A 26,476-nucleotide genomic window follows, 5' to 3' on the forward strand; every position below is an offset into this window, starting at 1 on the left:
TGTGTGTGTGTGTGTCTGGTTGTGTGTGTGTGTGTGTGTGTGTGTGTGTGTGTGTGTGTGTGTGTGTGTGTGTGTGTGTGTGTGTGTGTGTGTGTGTGTGTGTGTGTGTGTGTGTGTGTGTGTGTGTGTGTGTGTGTGTGTGTGTGTGTGTGTGTGTAGTCGTTATGTTGGCCATCTTATCTCCCCATTAGCCTCTTGTGCCCTGACCAGTATTCCCTCTCTCCCCTTCCTGCTTTCTCTAATGGGTAATTTAGCCATGCTCGCCTGACATCTAGCCTATTCCTTGTTTAGTTGCCATGGCTACGCAGGCCTATGGATTGCTCCCTTGCTCCCCTGGCCTTGCTGTGGATGCTATAGATGTCTCAACTATTAGAGGGCAGAGCTGCTAAACACAGAACACACACACACACACAAACACAAACACAAACAGATTTTGAACTACACAAATAAACAATCAAGCACTCGGACATGAATGTAGATTTAACTCTAAGATCTCTGACACAGATAAGCACTGAAGTTGACAGTAAACAATGTTATGAACTGTATGTTTTTTGAACCAAAATAATCTGTCATTCAAAGCTCTGGGTGAAATAAGAGATTTGATTGTTTTTGTATATCAATTAATAAGTAGTTAGTAGCAAATCATATTTTACAAATGGATACATCAACAAAAGCCACTAGGGTTTGATACCATTCTAAAAATATATGTATGTATGCATGTATGTATTCACTTCAATATTGGTTCCTAAACAATATTCTGTATTTATATATTTTAGGAAGAAAATATTAGATTACACATTTCTGTAAAACTATGTTTGTTGTTTTGTTTCACAGCTCCCTGGCTTTCTTACACAATCCCGCAAACAATTGTGTGTTATGTTTCAGTGCCTTGGTGTTTTTCCACAGGAACAAATCTTATACTTACCACAACTTCAAACTGTCTCAACATAAAATCAATAGTAAAATTGTGTCACTGCTGCCCATACAAACATCTAACATCTAACAATTCAGTGAGTGTCAGTGTCTAATGCTCACTCCTGCACACCTAAAACTTTCGTATTTTACAGAGGTCTCACACTTGGCACTTATCCATCATCAGGAATACAGAAATCGTCTATCTCAAGTAACCAACAAGCCTGCTGACATCAGATTTAGTCAAAAATCTTTTGCCAAATTATTATGTTTCCTTAAAAAAAATCACAGTCATAGCTCCGCCCTCAGTAATCTCAGATGAGAGGGAATCCAGTGGTGGAGATGTTGGAGGCTCTCTAGATTTTTTGCTGTGTCTATCGCTGCAGACTAAAGCCTCCTGCTGCGTTTAAGTTTGGAGTTGGTTCTGAACACTTGACTGTACTTTTGTTGCTCTAGGTGTTAAAATGAATTCAGTTGTCTGTGGAGTCCTTCGTGGGAGACAGGCCTGGTGTATCGTTTTCAAAGTACAGATCATTGGTCCATGTCAGAGTTTTCGTACCCAAAACACGTCCATGTGATTCACCCAGTTCTGTGTCTTAACTCCATGGACATTTGCTGCCTGCATCAAACTGCAGAGGAACACAAAGAGTCAATGAAGAGAAATATTGTAGTCAAACCTCTCACAATACAACAACACACATGTGAGTGTTTTTTTCCTCTGAGGCGTGTTTGTGTAACGTTGCATCAGGCAGCCAATCTATAGCAATATTAGATCTTGATACGAACATGCTGCCTCCTTATTGACTGACTGACTGATGAGATTTACTCTTATGCTGTTGAAATGTTTCTATATTCTACAGCATCTGAGCAAATCTGAGTCCGTGTCAGAGTCAAAGTTTGCTGCCCAGTTGCACTTATCCAGAAATCATTTCTCTGCAAGACGATGAGAGAATACGAGGAACTTGAGTGGTCTCTTTTGATTTTGCTTTATAGTCATCTCAGGTAACTTTTAACGTTATAGTTTGCACTGCGTTGTATTTTTTTATAAGGTTTTATCGCCGCTACTTCCTCGTTATGACAGATCCGGGCCTGGCTGGAGGCAGCAACCTGCTGATAGATGAGGCCCTTTTGTACTTCCCGAAAAGAAATCACAACCCAGACACCTACAGAGGCCAAGCTAGATGAGTCAGTGAGGAAACATAAATGCGTGTGTGCGTATTCACTGTGTGAGAGCGTGTGTGTCTACGTGCATGAGCGTTTGTGTGGCATTGATTTTTATTTTTTCATTTTCTTAGTGAAATATATAAAATGTATTTGAAAGGTTCATAGTCTCTGCCTCTCAGGAAATTTAGTGCTTTGTACGTTGTCATCAGTTCTGCAGGGTCGTTGCTGTAGATGCGGTGCCACATGCCCGAGCGGCTTTCGACAATAGTTACACAACGGCAACACATGGGAAGAACCAGGGTTGCAGGCAGGTGGAGAAATAGAAGAAGAAAAACGCAGCTTTGGATCTGGTCTCTGTTCCCCATGTATTTTGCAGGACTGGCAAGTTAGAGGTACAGGGTTGCAGCAACGGGCTCCGGGGTCAAAACAAACAAACGCGCTTGAAGTTCTTGTTGTCTTTGAAGTTCTCGCTATCGAGTGCAAAGGAGAGAGGGAGAGGCAAACGGGCGGAGAGAGAGAGCTAGGATGGTGAGAGAGGCGATGGAAGGAGAGCGAGTAACAGAAGTGTGAAGCCCCTGAGTTGAAACTGTGCCTGGCTGGGCCTACAGAGAGCAGATGACAGTAGCTTTAGTTTCTTTTGCGGAGCTCACCGTGCTTTGCCTTACATAACCCCTCCCATTGTGCTTTTTCAATTATTTGGGGAGAAATCTTATGTATGCACTTTAAAAGTTAATACTTTCATGTGTTCCGAAGTGAGGGGGCGCGCCGCAGATCGCACATAAAGGAGATGGCTCTGACAAGTTTGCCGGATATCGACGATTATAATATTCTGTAAGGTATATCTCTAAGGCTGAGTTTAACCGTGTGCAGCGGGGCTTTGGAGGAGAGGGAGAGAGTACGGGCACTGCGAGAGACGGAGAGCGTTGTAAGAGCAGATACAAGCCGTGCAAACTCATTCTTATTTGTTACCCCTTCCCCCAACACAGATTCCCCTTAAGGTGCCCCTTACCCCCCCGTCACCCCCCTTGCCTCTGCCGCTCTGCGAGGTTAAAGCGCACCTTCCCACTAAAGGGCTCTGGGGTCACGCATCTGCATGTGAAATGTGAACCCGCTGACATTCCAGGGCAGCCCTAAGCCGTGCAGTCCTTTTGTTCACCAGGGTGCCAGTGTCAGGCCTAACAAGCCTGGCGAAAGTCTCTGAGGGAGGAGAGAGAGGGAGAGGGAGAGAGACAAGGGAGAGAGAGAGAGAGAGAGAGAGAGAGAGGCTGCTGTGTTATTGATGCCCTCCGCAACAATCCATTTTCACAAATGCCAAAGTCGAAAAAAAAAAAGAAGAAAAGTTATGTTGCCCGAAATGGTGATACAAATTATTTCTTTACTGCACAACCTCCAAATGACATTGTTGCCATGAGCTGGCGGTAACACCCGAATGTCATTGCTTTGGGTTTGTTAAAATGGTAATGCACCGAGCGCGTCCATATACTGAATAAGGTCAAGGCAACCATAAAAAAAAAAAACAGTCGGTCTCCTTGACAACAATGTAGACGTTTAGCGCCCGTGAGAGCAGCGTGGGCTCTGGGGTTGCTTCTATCCACCGGTTAATATTTAACAGAAATAGGGCGCTTCCATACGTTTCAACCTTGTGATCTTTGAATCCGCAAGACTAGATTAAAACCCGGTGTGTTCGACGCGACAGAGAGTTTTCAGGCGGAGAGCAGCGGACATGCAGGCTCTTTTAAATCAGGCAGCACACCGAGGTGCTGTGGCAGGGCCAGGGTCCTTTCAGCCTGTGAATTAAGTTCTGAGGCACAAAGGGCAGCTATTCACCAGGCGGTGATGGACTTCACACTAGCCTTTATGTCCTCACTGGCAGGCAGAGGGAGAGGGAGAGGGAGAGGGAGAGAGGGAGGGAAAGAAGTTGGAATAAGTGAAACACAAAACAGAGACATTGCCCAGGGAGCAGTGGTATGGACTGACAAATATTTGCAGTAGAAAGTATTCATTAAAATGGCCACAGGCAGTTGAGTGTTTTTAAACTCATTGCATTACTGCTTGTCGTGGCCGATGGACAGAAGCAACATCCGGGGTCAACTGACGGCTCTTTGTCAGACGAGATGATGCAGGAAGGAAAAACACGTTAGACAACAGGTGTCAGTGTGTCACACAGGATATACAGACAAGTCATATTTACAGCCTTATACAGAATAAATCAAAGTGTTTATTAGCCTAAAAAATACATATAAATGTTTGTCAAGATGAGACCAATATGACCACGATATAAGCTGTGTCCGAAATCGCTCACTAAACCGGAAACTCACTGTATAGGGAGTTCCACGTAGAGGACTTTTAAGTGAGCACATCTGCAAAATGAGAAAAACACTTTCAGACACTACTCGGGTCATTTTCTCTTCCCTGGTAAATACATTATTGTTGTTGCACAGTTCTAACATGCCGCATCAATGTCCGTCCATTTTATAACTCTCATATTTTCCCACATGAACGTTAGAAAAACAGTGTGAGCCTCTGCCAACTCGGATGTCATCCTGCAGGGGGACAGATCGCTCGGGACCAGGAATATCACTTTTATCCTCTTTGCTGTGGACGTGTGGGTATTGTGTTCACAGCCTGAAGGACGCTGTTTCCAGAACAGACGGACATTTGAAACCTCTCAGGAGCTGAAGAGCGTTCGCAAACACAACTGAAAACTAACTTATGTGGTTCAGGTGGGAAGGTCACATTTCTGTAACACTGAAACACCAACATATGTAACAAACAGTATAAAAGAACATGTGGGGCACGGACAAAACTATTACAATACTTAGTGTCTGCAGCTTCTTTCAGTTCTTTTCATTCTGCCTTCAGACATGGCAGAATTTAGTGTTCAAATCAGACAATTCTCTCTCCCCTCTCATCTGTTTTTCTTTCCATTCAGTGCAATGCATGATGTTAGACTTTTTGTACCCTTCTTTTCACAATGCATTGTGGGATACAATAAGGTTAGGAAATAGGGTAGAGAAATTCTTACTCAACATTCGGACAGCACCAAAGAAAGGTGAACTCTCTATGTAGTCGGTAGTGAGTCATCTCGGCCATTGACCAACATTTATCAAATAGCAACATCTTAACTCATCTTTTGGAAAGTAAAGTAATTTAATATTTGTGGGGTTTTTAAATGTTTTTCAAGGGTTTGACCACAACCCTGTGGAATTTAAAAGAGTCATGACACTCCAGCACCTGTCAGGAGATCAATAAAAGCGTCACATTTTGACAGAAAGAGCGAGCCCACGATGTGCACCTGTTATTGCCATTGTGAACCTGCTTTATTTGAAATCTTCTAAAATCCCCACCTTCCGTACCGAGGGTCCTGTATATGCCCTGAAAAGCACATGTGATGCTGCTGCTATCCTGGTGTATTAATGAGCCCGAAGGTCCATGCATGCTTTCACCAAGCCTCTCAGGGGTCGTACAAGCACATGCACTCAAACACGTATCACACACACACACACACACACACACACACACGTGCGCTGCCCTCTTCACCGTACACTTTTACTTACACATATTTTAAGTGGGGCCGTACACTCCCATCCCACATTCCTCCCCCTGGGGGGAGCCGGGTCCAGTGTGAGTGATTCAGTTAGCGTTACTACGTACATTAGAGCTGTCCATCCATCCGGTCTGCTTTTCCAAACACATCCATCCCAGTCCTAGTTAAAACACTGGGGGATCTCCTCCACTCCACCTCCACCACCACCCCTCCCAAAGTCTTTTATGATGTCCATAAAATGGAAGAGTGCAGCTTTACTTGAACTAATAATATCTGAGCTTACAGGGCCGTGATTGATGATCTTTAAAGCCGGCCCGATCGGTCTCATCTTTCTTCAGATTTTTATCACTGACTTGTTTGCAGTCATGTGCAATCACAAGCACCGAGAGAGGTAACAAGTGCTTGATGTATGATGCTTGAGCCACTTTTGTCAGCTGCGCATTTCCCTCCTCTCCCTCCACTTTACTTTTTCATTTTTATTTTTTTATTCTTCCGTTTTCTATTTTAACCCCAGGATTCTATTTGTTGCCTTGTTTAAAATTGTCGGCCGGCTGGTTTACTTTGTTCTTTCTCTCCCTCTCTCTGCTTCTCTCTCTCTCTCTGTCTTTCTTCAGATGGTGGGAATGTCTTCTCCTGGGGGATGGGGCAAGAGGTGAGCCAAACATTTCTCCACTTTTGGCCCTGCCAGGAGAAGTAGAATAAGAACAACACTGGACTCCAGGCTTTTTTCATATTGCACACACACACACACACACGCACACGGAAACTTCTTCCATTTTTAAACATTTTGAGGTCTTTCTCCCTCCAGAGTAGAGATTGAAAGGTTTTGGGGGACTCGTGTCTGAGCCCTCCCTTCAAGCACTTAATATCCTTCATGCTGTGCCAAGAACGCACATCTTTTTAAATTCTATAAATCACCTTTATGGGGTCTGCTATTTGTCCATTTCAACTCCTCTGCTTCACTTGGACAGAGCAGGAAATCCTTTTGGTGGAATCTACTGTAGTTTATGCATGTGCACGACCATGTGTGTGTGTGTGTGTGTGTGCGCGTGCGTGCACATGTGTGTGTGTGTTTGCTGGCCCTGTCCTGTCTCCTCCTCCTCCTCCTCCTCTGTTCGATAAAGAATCCCACCTGTCACTGAGGATTGTTCTGGCCTTTCATTTAAGACGTTCTTTAAAGTGCCGCATCATTACACAGCCCCCAGACAGAGCCCGGAGAGTGTAAAACCTAGGCCCACCTCAATCCCCCTGTTCCTCTCTCTCTCTATCTCTATCTCTCTCTCTCTCTCGCTCTCTCTCTCTCTCTGATTCTTTTTCCTCCCGGCTCTGGTGTTTATCTGGGAGGTCGTTTGAAACCTCCGCCAACATGTGATCACTTTTACAATGTCACGGCGAAGGGTGACGCTTCGCCAGGACAGTGCAACAAACACGCAGGTGAAGGTTAGTGGGACGGGGGGGAGGGGAGGGGGGCAATGAAAATGGTAGACATCCGCTGTTACGAGCTTTGACGTGGCCTTGGCTTCCACACGGCAATCTTATTGTGCTTCTAGTCTAACTAGACTCATTGGATTTTCATAAGCGTCCTCACGTCTATATAACTCAAAGTTAGTCTCTGCAAGGGCACAGTCAATTTCCTCTCTCCCCTCATCGCGTTCTTTCCTTCTCCTCTTTCTCCTCTTTCTCTATCTCCAGCCTCATTCCCTCGCTCGTCCTCGTTGCTCTCCACTCCTAGTCCTACCCTTCTTTTCTGCATTTTTTTCGTACTCTTCCTCTCTCTTTCGTGTCTTTCTGCCCTCTCGCTCGCTCGCTCTCTCTCCCCTCTCTCTCCTGTGTCGTGGAGCCGCTCTGATGATTGATTGTTTCTCTGTGCAGTCTGACAGGATGTAGCACACTCTCAGCCCCAGGGGCCCCCTCGCAGACTGCGCCACCTGATTAAGACTCCCCCTGTAATCAGCCACATAGTGCCACACCGAAACTACTCCCATCAACACATTAAAAATAAGAAAGGTTCCACCTCCTGAAAGATAACACTGTTTGTCGCTGGAGAAGACATGAGACGAGAGGCCATCTTTTTTTCGTTTTTTTTTAACTAAGCGGATACCTTCCTCTCTCTGGGGCTTAAAAGCTGTTATGTATCAGTAGCAGTATAAAAGCAAAAGGTCTTAAACCTAATAAAGTTCTACTAAGGTAAACCCAGGCTGCTCTAACCCTATTACGGCTGGTAATAGTATTACTGATAGAAATCTCATTGTTTTCCTCCTATTGAGACTAAAAGACGGACGGCCCGCGCTGTATCACATGATTGAGGTGAGAAGGAATTTGAATGATGTCAGAGAGTGCGTGCCACAGGCAGAATCAATACGTTAACAGCATATAACAGGGGAAACAAGTACGTTTTCAAAGCAGGCAGGAGAAGTCAAAGCCATGGATCAGGGTTGTGGAGAAAGCAATCGCTTTAAACGTGAAATTTTCCTATCTGAATATCTACGACTATTACTTCACATTATGGATTATTGAATTAACCAGTACGCCAGTGTAGCTGATGCCATAAACTCAATAAAGACAAATACATCTGCAGTCTAGAGTTGAGTCTGGATTGCTAATGTCAGCTGGGTGATAGCAGGGTCAACCGTCTGCTGAAGTTCTGACAGCGAGTTCAAACTGGCCAGGGACCTAAATTGACATAGCATCCAATTGACTTTAAATACAAGCTCTAAACAGCCGGCGTAATGAGGTGGACAGCAGACGATGTTAGTACAGAGATGAGCTACAGATTATAGTTCATCTGCATTGGCAATCAATGACTAACCTTCAAAACAAAGTTCTGTTAGAAAACATCATTTGATTCTCAGGGAAACGTTGAGGGCTGAAATAGGAACACGTGTGCAGTGTGCAACAAATGCACATGCTCCATACACAGCTCAGACCCCTGCATGATTATCATTTTATTCGATTTTAAATCAAAGTAACATTTTTGCTCTATTCTTTAAACTACTGTCTACATGTCTCTAATATTAGAAAATGTAACACTGGAATAAAATAGCTGCGATACATTTCAGACAGATCTGGATTGATTCTTTCCTGAGCTGTGTATAATGAATACATATATTACATCCATATATTTAATACATATAATACTGAACACATGTGCCTGAGACCACGAATAATAAAGCATAACATTTCTTTGTTTAATACCTAGTCTTATTATCTTCCAGACTGGTGAAATGTCGTTAAGAAGTCACCAGGGTAGCAGCAGATTGTAGCATGTGTTTATACATATACAATAGATAGTGTGGCTGTTTGGCCTTTCCATTGCAGCCCCGTCTGTAATGTAATGATGCGGGTGACTCATCAGGCATGGTAAATTATAAAGGAGCCGGTCTGATGGTTGTGGAAACCCCGGGCCTGGTTCCAACACAGTTCAGGCCCCATCGAACCCTGGACCTGTTCCAAATTGATGCTAATATGGTCTGGGCTGCAGCAGCGGAGTAAAATGAGCGTTATCGATACCGCTGATCTACAGGTCCTCCTCAGTGTGAGGGAAGAAAACATGAAAAACAAAAGGAAGAGAGAAACCTCTCGGTGTTCGTGTATTACATGGTGTGAGCATCTTTGCCCATGGGTGTGTGGGGTGTTTATGTCAGGCTCACATTTATATCTGTCTGTGTTTTCCCCCTTTTCCTTCCTGCTGATGCCATCAGTACACACACGTCGTGACTGATGACAGTCGTTGCCACAGTCTGATGCTCCGCTGCTTAATGTCCTTTTTGTTTATTAATTAACTGCAGGACATATATGCTGAGAGACACCTATTGATTCCGCTGCTGCATTAATTGATTTTGTGCTTCACTAATCATATTGTTGCTGCAAGATCATTACTGGGCCTCTGTGTTGTCTTTTGTGGTGCAGGATTGTTGTTGTTTTCAGTTTTGTGGGCATAGTGTGGAGGGCTGTTGTCATTTTAAATCGATGTCCCTCTCTATTTTTTTACTATGTGATAGTTTCTTTGAGGATAACGGGGGTGCAAGAGGAGATGATAAATAAATCCTGACAATCAAAACTATACTCCTCCCCAGGTCTTTACTAAAATAATACCACTTCTAATTGAAAACAAAAACAGAATACTTATTAGATTGTGTTCTGGATACGTCTAAGTATTAGTGTTAATGTTTTATTATTGGGTTTGTAAGTAAATCATGCATTTGTGACTGATGTGAGAAATGATTAACCATATAACGTAAACAGCTGAAAATAGAAAATAATTCAGAATTAATACAGAATGAGCTTTTTCCCCCCCATCGTCCCATCGCTCTCTCTCCATCCTCTTCCTCCAAATGCTGTGCTTGTGTGTCGGAGACTTGTTTGTGCTCATTAATTCAGGAATAAGTCTCAGCGTGTCCTGCTGAGGTTGAAGCAGGTTTTTAATTTCAGCACTGGCCTAAAAATGTTCCTCCGTCTAATTTGCTCCCACTTTCACAAATATCCCAGGTCTGAAACAAACTCTGTGAGCAAACTAGAAATAGAGTGGGCACCACTATCGAGGCCCAGCAGTCCTGTGAAATCAAGCAAGCCAAACCCCAGAGATAAATATCAGTCCTCTAAATATGCCTGATCGTTTTCATCCAGATCAACTTACCCTGGGATATCGGTGAAAATGTTACAAACACACACAAACACACTACTAGAAATGTTTACTTAAAAAAACTTATTTTAAATAGATACCACCAAGTGAAAATAGTGTTTTGAGCAATCCTGACAGACAGACATAACCTCTTTGTCAGAGGTGAAAACAGAAAATGTCCAGCTCGATTTTACATTAATAATCTGATTCTATCATGTAGATACCCCACATTGTAGAACGCAGGCAACAGAGGCCTGACAGCTCAGAAAAGATGAGAGCGGCCCCTGATATAAAACACGACTATTCTACCACTGGAAACAAACCGATTCCAGTGTTTGTGTGTATCTGAGTGCCAGAGGTTCCCCAGTGAGTCTGACCGGGGTTACAGTGTAACCAAAGCATCTGTCTGCTGCTCACCTCCCAGATCAGCCGGTTCAGCTTGACTGGGCCCAGTTATCTTGGTTTCATACTGACAACTGTCTGGGAAAGGTCTGTCTGGGGTTCAAGTACATTAAAGTCATCCACTCCCCCCCCCCCCACTGAGCCCCAACACAGATGGCTCCAGATGCAGCTGGCACAGCATGGAGCAGCACCTGACAGCGCTCATTCACTGACTCATACACACACACACACACACACACACACACACACGCACACACACACAAAAGTATACAAGTATAAACACATGCAGACGTGTAAACTCAGGTATGGACACATCTGCTCACTTACTGTACCTAAACACAAGTAAACTTACACTTGCACAGTCTGATGGAAGTTCACACACTTGCACTTATAAACGCATAGACACACACACACTCTCTCTCTCTTTCTCTCTCTCTCTCTCTCTCAGCAGGAACATATGCTGCAGCGCGTCTACAAATCCTCACTGTAGCGCACATTCAAATAAGCAATTAAAGACCCAGATTACTCCACGGCACACACACACACACACACAGGCACACTCAGTTAGAATGTAAACCCACACATATTGTGCTCACTTTCAAACATATGCCAGGGCATGCTGACGTGCACATGAGCACAGTGCAGAAATCCCTTTGTCTCTGCAGGGGCGAGCAGGAAAGAGAGGAGCAGGACAGCTGAGAGAAGTCAAATTGAACACCCTCACCATTTACAACACACGGAGAGGGAGAGAGAGAGAGGGAGAGGTGTAAATTGAGGACAATGCATTCTATTGTACTGCACGAGATGCTGTGGTTATTAAGCCTTTGTGTGTGAATAGGGGTTTTACACAGACACGCTCGCCGATGAGGGATTGCATTGCCAGGCAGTTGCACATGATGGTAAATGAAACATGAAACACACTAGACTTCTTTTTCTCTGGTGAAAGAAATATGCAGAGAGTCTTTTCTATCAGTATTTCCTCCTGGGCGACAGCCATTTGAGCCGAGATGAATTGCCAGTTCCCTGTGTCATATTTAGCCGCACGCAGCAGATATCATAACAGGGCTTTGCAGAGATGCACTTAAATTACGACACTCTGTGACAAATCTAACAACCGTGTTTACGCTCAGCAACGGCAGGGCAGCGTGAAGGAAGATGAGGTGAAAGATAGACTCTGAGGGGCTCGCGATATAATGCCACCACGCTTAGCGGGAAGATTCATCTTTCCCCCAAAATTGAAACGCCACTCCGGCATGTGTCTTTATTCAACCCTTCTGTCTACGAGCAACAAAATCATCGGGATTAAACTTTAATTTGATCCTGTGAATGACACTGTATCATTATTTCGCTCGCAGGGACAGCTTGGACTCGGCGAGGACAGGATTCACGTCTCTGCTCCACATCTTCTCAACTATTCCCATCTCGCTGGAGTCACAGGGGTACGAGCAGGAGACAGCTCCAGTGCAGCTGTCACAGGTGAGCTGGACCTGTGAGACCGTACTGAGGGTTCCTCTCTCCCTCAGCGTCCTTCTCTTTCTGTCACTGCAGATATCTCTCATTGTGACGTGTGATTTTTACAAGATCTTTAAAAGTTGTATTCACTGCGCGTAATATACCCCCAAAAAAATACTTTATAATTTGAAAACCTTATTTTCCCAGCAGTATCCCTCACTGTGGCTTTGAGCCATGCTCATTTTTCATCTACATCATTTCATTGAGTTTTAATTAACAAAACAAGGATTCAGTGTCCTCAAATGACATCACTCGGAGCACAAATTCAACCTCATTAGCTCTCGATATCTCTTAAACCATCCCAGCTAAATTGTGCAACACTGCAGCCCGATGCAGTGTTATGTGTTAGATGGAGTACATAATGAACTGATTTGTTGTTAAACCAGATATCCCCTAAACTACTGCCGCGAAGATATGTCTGTCCCGGTAGCTACTTTGTTATTAATAAGACCGGGAGATAAGGAAACACCTTCTCTTTACATCAGCTTTTCCACTCGCCTGGCCGTCTTTCCTGTATCTCCCCCAAAAAATGTCAAACTCCAATTTCTCTTTTTGCCAATTTACTTTACTAAAAAGGTATTTGCAGATCGTCCCTTTTTTCTTATACCTTTCTCTTTCTTCTACATTTTTCAGCAATTCCGATTCATCGCCCCTCTGCTCCACAGAGAGCAATTGAACTGCCACGAAACTAGTTCCAATACATTTACACTGCTACAACGTGTCAAGCTACTGCTTCTCCTTCAATTGCTGCTTTTCCTTCTGTGAGACAGATGGAATTAAAGTGGTTACACAACAAATGTAACATCAGCCACTAAAAGAGAGAATGAAAAAAAAGAATTGTACTTGTTTCAAGACCGGGGCACATTTACAGCACCCGGCTCTACAGCAATATTCCGTTAAAAGAATTGCCTATTGTTGAACAGAGACGTCTGCTGGCACTGCGTGCGTAGTTTCACTCGAAATGCCACCGGTTCATTAAATGAGCTGCAGTGAACATATTAAGTTTGGTCCCATTTGAATTCTTGGCGCGGTGAAGACTATTTGGAGAGTGGAGCCCCGCTTGCCTTTGGTACATTATGTCTTTAGGTGATCTATAAAATGTTATTATTTAAAACAAGCTCTTTATGGATTGCTTATGTGGCATGCTTAGCACATGATTGATCTGACCTTTCACAGACGGTCGTTCTTTGGGAAAACATCAGCCTTAACCTTTTTTAGCTGGATTACACTGCCAGCGTCTCTGTACAAGCTCACAAGTGTGTGTGTCTGTATGTATACATTATGTATGTGTGTGTTAGCAGCTTAAGCCCACGTGTGTGTGTGTGGGGGGGGGGGGGGGTTAAAACGCCTTGAAACGCCCGCCTCATGCTTTTATTTTGTTTCGCTGAAATGAAAATAATACATTACTGATTGATTGATCAATCATGTCCGAAAGGGTATCTGCGTCTGTGTGTGCGCGTGCGTCTGCGTGCACGTGCGTGTGTGTGTGTGAGTGCACGTATGTGCGCGGCAAGGCTACGTACAGCTTGATGCAGGATAGAGATTGATGGAGGCCTGCCGTGAGGAGGATACTCAGTTATCTCCTTGTAATTAAAATCCACCTCATAAAGATTATTGACTCCCCCACCATACAAACCAGCATGCTCCCTTGCTTGGCAGGGTTTGCAAAGCGCTTCTTAAAAAATGAAAAATAGCATATTAAGCAGCACATATTTCCCATTTATGCAGAACATTTAGATGTGGTTAAGTTATCGTAATGTGTAATAAAACCTGGATGTGAAATTTGTAATCCACTTTGGAAAATTGCTTACTATATTGCTTTAACATCCCCTGAAAGAGCTTTTGAGATGTGTGTGCCAGGTTTATTGTATGCCATAATTTAAAAGTCCTCAATGCAGGCAGTAAATATAAATTTATTAGTGGCAGGTTTAAATGGGCAGACTGAGGTAGTATGAGTGAGTGGATGCTTGAGTGTTTGCTCTGTGTGAGTACATACTGGGTGCGTGTGTCCGCTTGTGTGTGTGTGTGAGAGTGTGTGCGTGTGTGTGTGTGTGTGTGTGTGTGCATGTGCGTGTGTGTGTGTGTGTGTCTTTTGATAAGTACCAACTGAGAAAGTCTTCCCTCTGCTCAGCACGCCATGAGGAAAGGGAGTGTGTGCGCAGGGTAACTGTTTCAGGGCAGTACTGTGCTTCAGACACACTAACCTCTTCTAAACCGAAACCAAACTTACAGGATGTATTTTAAAGTCAAATTCCACGTTTTTTTCATTATGGGTTTTCTTTTTCGAATCTGAGTTTTAAGGTTCTGTGCTCGCCTGGGTACTGGTTCCCTTCTGGCTCCAGGGACACTGAATGAGTAAATGTGATCGAGGAGCTTGTAATGCATTGTTCGCGGTGGGTAACATGTGAGAACCTCAAGCCAACACGTGAATCCTGACAGGAGTCGTTTTCCTTTCCATACTTCAGAATAGAAGGGAACATTTGGAGAACGCCAATCCAACCATCTTAAAGAAAGTGGATCTACTCAATTAGATGGATCCACTCCAGATTTAATGGGTTCTATACCCTTCCACCAAATTTCGTGGAATTTGATTGAGTAGTTTTTGTATAATCCTGCTAAATCAGAAACCAGCAATAACAACCACCAATGAAATCAACCTCCTTGACGGAATATAATAACGTGTCAAGATGACTCTGCATGTTTCTGAGCATTTCCCTCTTGTGTCCACATCTGCAGCAGGCGGAGAGCTGCTCCTCTGGGGACAGATCCCCGGTGTGTCCCTGGTCACTGACCATCCAGGCCTCAAAAGACTCTGGACCCCCCAGCCGGTTGAAATGGAAGGCAGAAAGGTGCGTGTGCGTGCGTGTTTGAGAAAGACTGCGCAAATTATGTTTTCAGGCTCCTCAAGAGGGAAGTAGATGAAAGCCTCAGGATTTTTCCGAGTATATGAGATTTGGCTGGATATGCATAAATTCTTAAAGGGTAACTCCACACTGCATCACCCGGGACCGAACGCTGAGCACTGCCTTCAATGGGTTTAAAGATTATATATCACTCCTGGCCACGCGACAATCAATGATATCTAGCTGATGCACCTAAACTTTGTCTGTTGTTTATTCTGTAGCTGACAGAATGTAATGCCAAAGGTCCATTTCCAGGAAAATTCTAAAACCGTGTGATTCTTATGCAGGTGCGTGATGTCGCCTGTGGGACCTGGCACATGATGGCCCTCGCCACACGTGAGTACCCCATCGTCCATCCAGAAACATTCACACACATCCCACTGGTTCAATGTTTTGGGGGGGGGGAGGGGGGGTTGGTAACGTCTGTGGCTCAACAAAGGTAAACCAGTTCAATTCCTCCTTCGTCTTCCCTCTTCCTCCTCCACGCCGGTTTCTCTTCCCTTTCTCTAAACGATGTCTCGCTCCTCCTCAAAGCCCCTCCTCACTCACTTTTCACTCATCAAACCATAATTCACTTCAGAGGGAGGCATCATTAATGCACAGTAGGACCCAGCAGCTTGATGTGTGCTAATTATATTGTGTGTTTTACACGCTGGATGACTTTTGCTTAGTCAGTGATGAGCTTAGTCTCTGGTAATTGTTTTTTGGATATGATGAGTTTATAAAAGCCTGTGTGTGTGCGAGTGTGTGTGTGTATATGTGTGTGTGTGTGTGTGTGTGTGTGTGTGTGTGTGTGTGTGTGTGTGTGTGTGTGTGTGTGTGTGTGTGTGTGTGTGTGTGTGTGTGTGTGTGTGTGTGTGTGTGTGTGGGTGTGTGTGTGTGGGTGTGTTGTGTATGTGTGAGGCTTTTACTACGTGAGTATGCAGGTCTTCAAATTGATATGTGCCTATGCATGTGCAGTCGTGCATTGCGGCTGTGCACATACATGTACACAACCTACTGTTTATACAAGTGGCCCCAAACACAACATCATCCCACATCACACGCTCCTGTGAACTTAATAATGATTAGCAAACAGTCCCAATCTCCACTTCACCCCGACACTTTTAAAGCTGCATGCAACTTTAAACCTCCATCAATCCCACGCGAAAAACTTAGACATGCACCGTCAAACGCGGCGGCGCGCTGCATGACTCGCTGGCATTCCGCGCAGCACATGTGATCCTTTTAGCGCCGGAGCATCACTCAGCGCCGGAGCTGGAACCGCTGCTCAGCCTTTTGGCTAATCACGCTGATTGGAGGTGTCCTTTGGCTCACCTGGGGGCTTCCAATCCTATTAGGCCAACCGTCCTGAGCCTCGCACACCCAACAGCCGCCTGTGTTTGATCACTGGTGCTTAGAGCCCACACTTGTCCTCTTATGTTGGTGTTGAGGCACGGCGGAGAGGAGCAGGCAGGGTGGGGTTCGGTGGGGGGGGGGGGGGGGGGGGGTTAAAGTGTGATCTCCTTAGCTCTCTAGGGGGGCAGAGGGGAGATCGGTGCCCCACCTCCCTCGGCAGACACTCAGCTGCTCCTCCGACTGGAGCTGCTCTTTAAACTTCAGACGTCAGTGGAGAGGCGGCGAGTTGTTTCCAGGCAAAAGGGATGGAGGGAATGGGAGGGTGAAAGATTAAGAGTGAGAGAATGAAGAAGAGGTTGAACGTTCCTGTTGTGTTTTCACCTTTTAAAGAATCTTGGGAGTCTTCGGAGGCACGGAGGCTCTGTCATGCGGCTAGAAGTAAATACACCTGATCCCTTGAGGCCTGTCACCTTCCGCTCCCCTCTCCCTATCCCCGCTACGTTCTGCCTCCCCTCCATTACTCCCTCACCCAACCTCCCCCCCCAACTGCTCTTCTCCCCTCGCAGCACACCCATTACTGTGGCTCTCCTGTGGCTCTCCTTCCTCACCCACTCCTCCCCCGTTTGCCCCCCACCTCCTTCTCCTCCTTCATCCCTGGGCCAGGAGCGCCCAGGAAGAGCCATGTGTTTCCAAAGTGGACTGGATGGGAAATCGAAGCAGGGCTTCTGTGTTTATCAAGCTACAGCTCCGTCACCTTGCTCCAACTCCCGTCTGGAGGCCCCGGCAAATTGGTGACAGCAGCAACAACCCTGCAGCACACATGCCCCCTTTTTTTTCAATGCACACTCACACATACACATACACACACACACACACACACACACACAGCACCTTGGCCTGTTTAGTTTTATTGCTGGTGTCAGGTGAGGAGGTGGAGGTAGGAGTGCTGTCTATGTTCACCTCACACACACGCACACACACACACACACACACACACACACACACTTGCACACAGTCATTTCCACCCCTGCCGACACCTTGGCTAACAAGACCTGTGAACCGCCGTGACAGAGCTCGGAGACTTGTCAGAGTCCCAGTCATTTAATGCCAAGACCCAGCCCGGCTCTAACCCAACAGGGTTTCTGTATGCACACCGAGCCACAATAGACTGCACAGATATATACTGAACACGAGTTTACTGAATACTGCTGCTCCTCCAGGTTAATATTCTTGCCTATTTTTACTATAGTGGATCTGCAGCAATTGTTTCCATGAAATGTTCAATTGAAAAATAAAATCACGCAGTAATATTGTATTTATTGAGATTGATTTATTTAGATTGAGTTTAACCCTCAGTTTTCATCTCGTTGTGTCGATCTGCACCATCACACATTCCATCTATAAATGTTGTCGGCCATCTTGCCTGTGTAACAGTGCGGCCACGTGTCTGTAAACCTGCTGTATCCCAGACATCTTTATCCTGAGTATATAATAGTCAGTCATTACAGGTAGTTGTGCACGGACCGCTGACCCCTTTGTTGCATGTACACAGGATGCTGGTTGTTCGATACCTTTTGTTGTTCCTGTATCCCCCTCTTCTCAATTCTCTGTGATCATGTAAGCAGAGGAGAAAGGAGAGTTACCTCGGGTTAGAGCCCTGCGCGGCCTTGCTACCTTGGAAATGAACTGCACAAACAACAGCCGGCCATTGTGACTAAGAGCTTACAATGATGCCATTTAAGAGAGCATCGATCCAGCCAGTGCAGGGTCAATCACCGGATCAATGGTGTGTGGGTTGGTCAGCTGGAAGGCCAGTTGACTGCATGAATGAATGGAGGGCTGGATAACGGATGAATAGACGGCTAGATAATGGATGGATGGATGTATGGATTGATTCATGGATGGATGTGAAGACTGATAGGTGGTGGGACAGTAGAGTCAGGGCTGCATAAACATGAACTTGTGTGTCAGTCTGTAGAATTAAGCTGTCGGTCCCTGTCTGGGCTTGACTGTGTCCGTCCTGTTCTGGCTTTTACATGTCTCAAAGATCTACGGTGGCCGAGATGCCTCACTCAAGCTCATTAACAGAAAACACAAAAAACAAAAAACAAAAAACAACACAAAAAATTCAAAACTTTCTTCAAAACCACAGAACAGAGACATAATAATAATGGAAGTTAGCAACAACGGTTGTGGACAATGAAAGGAGCAGAGATACTTACTGCGGTCAGGTGAGTGTTGTTTATAAAAACTCAGACAATCCAGTCGCACACTAAAATGTGATGCTTGTCTACTTGAGGTGATTTGGTACAGGTGCTTGGAGAGCCCAAAAAGGACTAACGCACCTGTACCGTAACAACTCAAATAGACAAGCATCACATTTTAGTGTGCGACTGGCTTGTTCAGGTTTCAACAAACAAAGGTTCACTCGACCCACACATCCATGACCTGACTGCAGTAAGAAAGTACATTTGTTAGAATCAGTGTCAACATCAATGGCAGTTCTCGTGTTTACCATTAATGCGCTTGTCTGCGATATCTCGACCACTGTAAAGATCAACAACTCCACTGAAATTCACAGCAATGTTTCACTTTTTACCCAGAGAAAAACAAATCTTCAACAATCATACTTTTTATTACCTGCCTGTGAATTGTTTGCTATGGAAGTCATGCAGCACTAAGTACATGCAGCATGTCTGGGAGCTAGCGACCCGCTACCTGCTATTTTTCCTTAGATATACACAGGCTTCTTTTGACATCCCTCAAGGAGTTACACTGTGCATATATATAAAGTTTAACTGTGGAGAAGTACAGACATAAATTAAAAAAAAGAGTCATTGTCATTAGCATGTTCTTGGTGGATTCTTGTGATGTGTTTACACCGGGGTTGATTGACCTAGTTACCCAGCCCCTGGCAGCACAACACGGAGAAATCCAACACAATGCAACACAAGGGAGAGGTATAGATTCTGTTATTATTCTTACATGTGAGTGAAAACACACACACACGTAAAACTTGCACGCAGAGCAGCGATCATCGGGGGCTCACAGAGGTCGCGCCTCATGACGAAAAGGGGAAAAAAAGGGAGAATGCTCATTTAAAATTCTGTAAGAGATGTCAATTGTGCCCTCTGCATATTTCTATGGGAAATTTGTAAATAGATCCTTTGTAAATAGCTTCTCTCTTGCCAATCACCCTGTCTGCTCTCTGCACAGCGGCATTAAAAATTGATCCTTAGCCGCACCAGGGTGAAATGCTAACATCGCTGCCAAATGACTGATTCAAAAGGAAAACCTTTAATCTTTGCTTAAAAGTGTCTACTGCCTTGGCATGCCTTTCCCCTGTGCTCCCTTATCTTCCAAGGCTGCGAGAGAGGAGGAGGGGGTCGCCGTGGGGGAAACGGGGTCACGCTTCATGTAGAGTCAGCACTGTACAGCGATATAGCTCGAGAGGTGAGGGATTTCACTCAGTGCAGATCTAGGAATCGACATGTATTGCTCTCCTCTGGATTTAACCTTAAGCCAAAGGTTAAAGACATATTTGAGTATTCCACAAGAGCGGGGCGGAATGTGAGAGCTCTCCGACTAATGGCTCGCAAGAAAAGCAGCTCCTTCATCCCAAGTCCAGGTTCTCCGCTGGGTGGCATTGACAACGCAGCAGAAGATATTTTTGACCTGCCTCCAGCTTAGACTTAAACGTTTTGATATAGAGAATGACGGGTTTAATAAGAAAATACATTAAAGTGTTGATTGGAGATGCTGAGAGGTGCGTTTGTGTTTTCAGGGAGCGGGGAGGGGAACAGAGGATGCGATCACCCACAACGTGAAGCCCTCTTCGGAGACGTTGACAGGAATCCCCCACCGACGAAACACGCAGAGAAAGAAAACACAGCCCAAGTAAGATAAACACACCTCCTCTCTCTTGCTCTATGGCCCTTTTATTGACTCGCTTGCACACTGTACGGCTCGATCTGTAACTCACTCGCTAACTCAACAGCAGTGGATCGCTCCCGATTGATATCTTCCTCTTCTGCACTTCCTGTCTGCCTTGTTGATATTCCTTATACTGCGCGCACCAACTGTTTGCCTCTCAAACCCGCTACCATTCATTTCTCTGTTTCTCTATGCATGCAGTAATGAGCGACACAACATAACAAGTTGCACTTGAGTAAACAGCACAGCGCTCAAAACACAAAGTAGTGAATATATTCACTCACCTCTCAGAGTATCAGTGACGACTGGTAAATTGTCACCCAGAACCACACTTACACACACACACACACACACACACACTCACACACTCACACACTCACACCTAAGCTCCCGCCCCTCCCCATCTCTGTCATTCAGGTGTTTACTGTCATTCATACTCAGGGTTTTGTATAATCCTCTCACCACACCTGAGTGCTCCCCACTCAGTGTCACTGGATTTACCTCCCTCCCTCTTTCTCCCTCTTACCCCCCCCCCCTCTCTCTCTCTCTCTCTCACTTCCCCTCTCCGGTGCACAGCCCTTTTTCATTTTGCATCACAGCCATTCTTTAACACGCATTTTCATTCCTTATGTAAACAACCACCGACAAACAAGAAGTCAGTTACAGACATTTTAAGATTTACACACACCGCTCGCCGCGTGCTGTATGTTTTCAGTCATCCCCTCTCATCAGCCGCTTTGTTTGGAGAAGTGTCTTTGCCTGGAGCCATAAATTAGGGGTTGTGATTTAACTCATTGAGACAAAAGAGAAAGACAACGAAACATGAATAAAACAAATGATGTGGAGAAGGTGAGGGTGGGGGAGACAGAGAGAGCGAGAGGGGGAGAGAGGGAGAGAGTGCGTGAGGAGAGGAGGGTGAACTGAAGGCAGAAATGGGCCAGTATATATTTCTGCTCTAGTTTCACTTGGGGAAGGCTTCATTAAGAAGTCTGTTTCCAGAGCATGGTGGAATTTGTGTGTGTGTGTGTCAGTGCACAGGAGTGTGTGTATATCTTTCTCGGTTAATGTGTGAGATGCACGTGCACGTCCATGCATACATGCGTGCATGCCCGTAAAAATTATTTGTGTGTGTTCAGAGAGAGAGAGAGAGAGAGAGAGAGATTTCTTAAATAATTTACACCGAGAACTCTCTAATTGGTATCAAGTTTTTAAATGGGGTCAAATGTTGCGGTGCAGTTTCATGCAGCTTTCCTCTAGCCTTAAGTCGGTTTCATTACATCTGGTGCTGCGCTGCTGCTGCTTCATTGGACTTGAACCTCTAAATACTGTCTGTGCCTATTGACTGGGGCCTCTGCTCTCAGACGGGAGAAACATGCTGCACCAGGCTGAGGGGGGATTTGAGTTTTATTGCTGTGGTAGAGCTGTGTTAGTCCATCCACTCATGTCTGTTACATAGAGAACATTCTATGAGAGATCTGGTGAGTCGTAAACATCAAACAGAGGTACACACACACACACACACACACACAAATACACACACCCACATAGCCTAAGGCAGTGCACGGAGCTGGTATTAGATCTAAGCCCCCTAATAAAGCCAATTAGAATTATACTGTGCATTGGTGAAGGCAACTTTTTCCAGGGCAATTCCCTCATATCCACACACACACACAAACACACACACACACACAAGTATATACACACATTCATGCAATATGACTGCTGTACATACACAGAAACCAGTCATACCATATTTAAGTCCCAGTTTTACGAGTGGATTTACTTTTTATAGTTTCCTTTTTAGAGACTCTTGATTTGTTGAGTCTAGCATGTTTAGTTTAATTATTGTAAAGTAATTACAATACTTCCACAATAGCAAAAAGTAATTCATTACAGTACCTGTGCTGCTCAGCTCTTGGAAAATAAAACTTATCCCTTTACCCTCAACTGGACTCCACCTTTAAACAGGGGAAAACACAGAAACCTCAGAGCGTGTCAGGACTGATCCCTTCTCAAAGGATGGACAGACGTGCAGTAGATGTTAAAAACTTTTACTATAAATTCATACCTCTGATTACCAAAATTGATTTTCATTGCCACTTGGAAGTCCATTTGTCACCTCCCTGCACCTTGAGTCCATGAAGCCCAGCTAACACGCTCTGAACCTGTATTTCAACTAAAACAATAAAATAAAAGTGATATGTGACCCCCATGAAACTGTTGGATTGACAGCAACCAAGGTTGTTCTTATATTTAATATATTTAAGTAATAGATCATCCAATTGTAAACTACTTTGAAGGGGAATTTTAGCTGTGTCCCAATAGGAGTAACCTGAAAAAAGATTGTGTGTCTTCCTGACAGGACTTTAAGCACAGGATCCAGGATCTGCGGAGACCAGAGGGCCCAGAGGAGGAGGAGGGGGAGGAGAAAGATGAAGAACGCAGAAAAAAAAAAAACCAGGATGAGGGCAATGGAGCGATACCTGATTCAGCATTCGCCGGAGCCAGGTCTGCACCGGGGATAGACAGGACAGGAAATGGCCGCTCATCAATCAAATCCGACCAGGGGCAGAGAGAGAGGGAGGGTTGCACAACAGAGGGGCCGCTGGAGCTGAGGAAGGACCCACGCAGGAGCAGAGCGAGCAGAGAAACAGTCTTCACCACTTTGCATCTTTTACCCAAGACAGCGGGAGACCAATGCAGGCCAATAGCCAGCTCCTTGCCGAGACTGCTGACCGGACATCAAGCTCATAGCAGCGGTTTAGCCGAGGCTCAAAAAGTGAGTGTTACTGGGATTATCTATCAACTAATTCCACAAATCTCTGTCTGGATGTGGAACTGTTCATCTTATCTGATCGCACTTGACATGTGCATCGATGACAGGATGATATGTGGTGTGATTTGGACACTTGATACGTTCATACGGTCATAGAATCCCTTCTACACAATAAAAGCACAATGTTAATTTTATTGCTGCAATCCCACAATACCTTTTGCGCAAAATCACAAAGCTTTTATTAGGAAAAGTTATGAACTTGGGTCTGAAGATTGTGTCAATTGATTAACACACATCTGAAATGCAGCCTCAGAACTGCACTGGTCAAAAAAAGTAAATCGAAATGGTCCAGGTTTGTCACTGGTGTATGATCCGTGGGAGGGTACATATGTCTCTAAAGAGAAACACACTTGTTTGCACGTATCAAGTTTTATTTCTTTAACTTTGCCTCTTTTGCCTCAGTGAGTATAATCAAAATATTATTTTTACTTTTATCAGGATGAGCTGGCAGCATCTCAGGGCTGCTGGCCCTCAACCCTATTATTTGTTCTACTTTATATGATCGTGTGAGATAGGGACAGTCAGTGGTTTTGAACTGAGAGGCTGTGTTGAATTGCTTTGGCTGAGTTTAAAGAAGAAAGTGTACATTATGTTAAATGTATATGCATAAAGTCATTAACATAGCATCTCAGAAGTTAGTACTGAGTACAGAATATAGGCTATTTTCACTGTGTTCTTGTTTGTTTTCACATGTTTTTGTCTTTCCAGAAGAGATCTACCCATCTGACTGAGCTGCTCCAAAAATCTGGAAGTGATAGCAGCATTTTGCAGAGTCCCGATCTGAGACTAAAACCCAGACCTCCTGGGAGATGTTCAGGTCCCGGGGCTCAGAGAGTGGCCTCCTGTCACCACTCAAGAACAAGACTAAACACTGGCCCAGAGTCTCCGATTAACAATCCTTCTCCCCGTCTGACCCCTGGACGACAGATTCAGACGTCCCCTTCCTTCCACCAGAGACCACGAGCCAAAGCCTCTCTTTCTCCCACTCCTTCTTCTGAAGCATCCAGGTACTGTCCAACACCCAGGAGAGCCGTTTCCTCCCCTGGCGCCTCTTGGAAGAAACTATAAAAAAACAACAGACCCAGTTCTGTCCACCAGTGGACCCGAGAATATTTATTTCATGCTTTAATGTTTTAAACATGTGTATTTACCCTCTTATGTCAGGTTATGTGAGCCACTTGAAATCAAAATATATTTATTGTATAACCCCCTGGATAATACACAGCCCCAGCTATGAGAGAGAGAGAATGTGCACTCTATTATCTACTTGATAATGCTTTTCTACAGGCCACATACAAAGCTTAATACTTTTGGCTCCAAGATGACGGAGAAACATTTACTCATTTACTCTGCATGAGTTCTCCAAAACTGACTTCAGATCAGTATTAAAGGGCTCCACTTTACCCCAAACTGTGTTTTGGCAAATGTGCTCTTCTTTCAGGCCATCTCAGTCAACGGCTCTCATGAACTCTGACCTCATAGGAAAGCATCAGGCTTTTGTCTTTGTAGTGAAATCTGTGTGCAGGAATTTCAGACTCCTTGAGCATTTCCACAGAACTTGAGATGGTTTAGTTTTTTTCATCTTCACCATACTACCAAGCCACATTGATTTTAATACTTACAGTATGTTGTTTATTAAAGACATAACGCCCTTCAGATCTTGGCCTCTTGTAAGACATTTCACGCTGGAGTGTTTTCATGGCTGCTCATCTCTGCAGTATGAGTCACATGTGCGTACTACTATCGCTCTATAGAGGCTGAGGAAATTGATTTGATGCAGAGATAACGCTATACGATTAGGTTTCTCTGCGTAAACAGGATCACTCCCTTGAGTTTTCTTTGCTATGTTTTGTTTTCAAGTTTCCAAGGAAAAGGTCCTTCATTAGACTCTATTTTAAACTGGTTCTTTGCCACAGTGTCAACCACAACTGCATGGTAATTCCTCCTGTCAGGGTTTTTTTTTGAGACTCATCACTCAGAAATGTCATCAAATTATGGTTGAATTAGTTTGAATTATTTCAGATTAATAATACTACTAATGATGAAAGTAATAATAATAATGTGAAATATTAAATCGTTGTCAATGCCCATTTACAAATGTAAATATTTCTCTGTGAATGTACCACCTGTGGGTTAGAAGTTATGCTACAATATTGACTGGATATGTTGCACCTATTTTTGTTGTTGTCATGTCATTTGAGTAAAGACAACATCAAAACTATTCATCCCTGTTTTTTATGTCATGAAAAAGAATACTAATGTTAGGTATTTAAAAGCAAATCTTAATAATGCTCCAGGAGACTCCTCCGTCAAACATTAACAGAGCCTGTGAATTGCTTTAGTGAGTAACTAACTAAACACCGACTCCACAAAGACACGAAGCACTGATGGCATTGAGACATCTGCCCATCCCTCCCCATCATCCCTTAAACTCCCGTCGGTTTGTTTTCGGTGTGTGTGTGTGTGTAAGCCTCGGCCGTGTATCACGTAGCTGCCCTGCGAGATTCCTGCCAATCGATTCAAGGTGAGGTCTGTCGATTAAACACCCTGAGCCGCGCTCTCCACCTAACCCCAGGGTGATTCCCACCCCGTACACACACGGATACACACCCATAACAAACACACGCACGCACAGACGCCAACTTCATCTGTCATCCATCAATACCTCCATCGGGGGCCTCTATTGATCCCCTCCACCCAGCCTCTTCACCCCATGCAGTACAACACCCGGGCCGGGGCGCCGTGTGTGCAGGTGTAATTTCTGACAGATTTACAATAAAGCTCAAGTTATTATTTAACTCTTCCGGCCGCAGTGTGCTCTTTGATTTAGCACCCTGGGAAGGGATGAGTTACAGCTGACACGGAGAATCTGCCGGGGCTGGAATGGTAGGCACCCGGTTCATAACTCAGCCGCCGAATGTGTAGTTAGTCAATCACTTGATCTGTAATCACAAATGCTGCCAGAAATTACATGAGTGATGAGATGTAATAAAAGCACTTACTTTTCCTGCTCTGTCTCTTAAGTGTTATTGGCAGACCCCACTCTCCCAGGAGGCCGCGGCTGTGAAACAAAATCCCGATATAAACTGCCTCATTGGTCCCTGCCTCACGCTCCCTCTCTGGTGTACTGTGTCTGTGTGACTGTGTGTGACTGTGTGTGACTGTGTGTGGGTTAATGCAGAGTGCTCCCACCCCAGTGTAACACAAAGCTCTTTTCGACAGTCTTTCTTCCACTCTCACATTGCTTTGCTTCAGGACAAATGATCCTCACTCCAGTAAAGACAGTCATCTGTGTCCCCATCATTTAT

At 44.7% G+C, this 26,476-nt stretch overlaps 1 protein-coding gene across 5 annotated transcripts in view; it reads left to right on the forward strand.

Moving 5' to 3' along the window:
* The window catches only part of LOC133933229 (uncharacterized), a 296,679-nt gene extending 270,521 nt beyond the window's left edge, over window positions 1-26,158 (forward strand). For all 5 annotated transcript variants that reach the window (XM_062380198.1, XM_062380213.1, XM_062380189.1 and 2 more), the window contains 7 exons: window positions 6,238-6,275; window positions 12,002-12,122; window positions 14,895-15,007; window positions 15,349-15,397; window positions 20,184-20,296; window positions 22,695-23,111; window positions 23,877-26,158. In XM_062380198.1, the coding sequence (XP_062236182.1) occupies window positions 6,238-6,275; window positions 12,002-12,122; window positions 14,895-15,007; window positions 15,349-15,397; window positions 20,184-20,296; window positions 22,695-23,111; window positions 23,877-24,236 (1,211 nt within the window). In that variant the 3' untranslated portion in view covers window positions 24,237-26,158. The remainder of the gene's footprint in view (window positions 1-6,237; window positions 6,276-12,001; window positions 12,123-14,894; window positions 15,008-15,348; window positions 15,398-20,183; window positions 20,297-22,694; window positions 23,112-23,876) is intronic.
* The last annotated feature ends 318 nt before the right edge of the window (window positions 26,159-26,476 follow it).

This window comes from Platichthys flesus, chromosome 3 (genome assembly GCF_949316205.1).
Source record: "Platichthys flesus chromosome 3, fPlaFle2.1, whole genome shotgun sequence".
NCBI classification, from domain to species: domain Eukaryota; kingdom Metazoa; phylum Chordata; class Actinopteri; order Pleuronectiformes; family Pleuronectidae; genus Platichthys; species Platichthys flesus.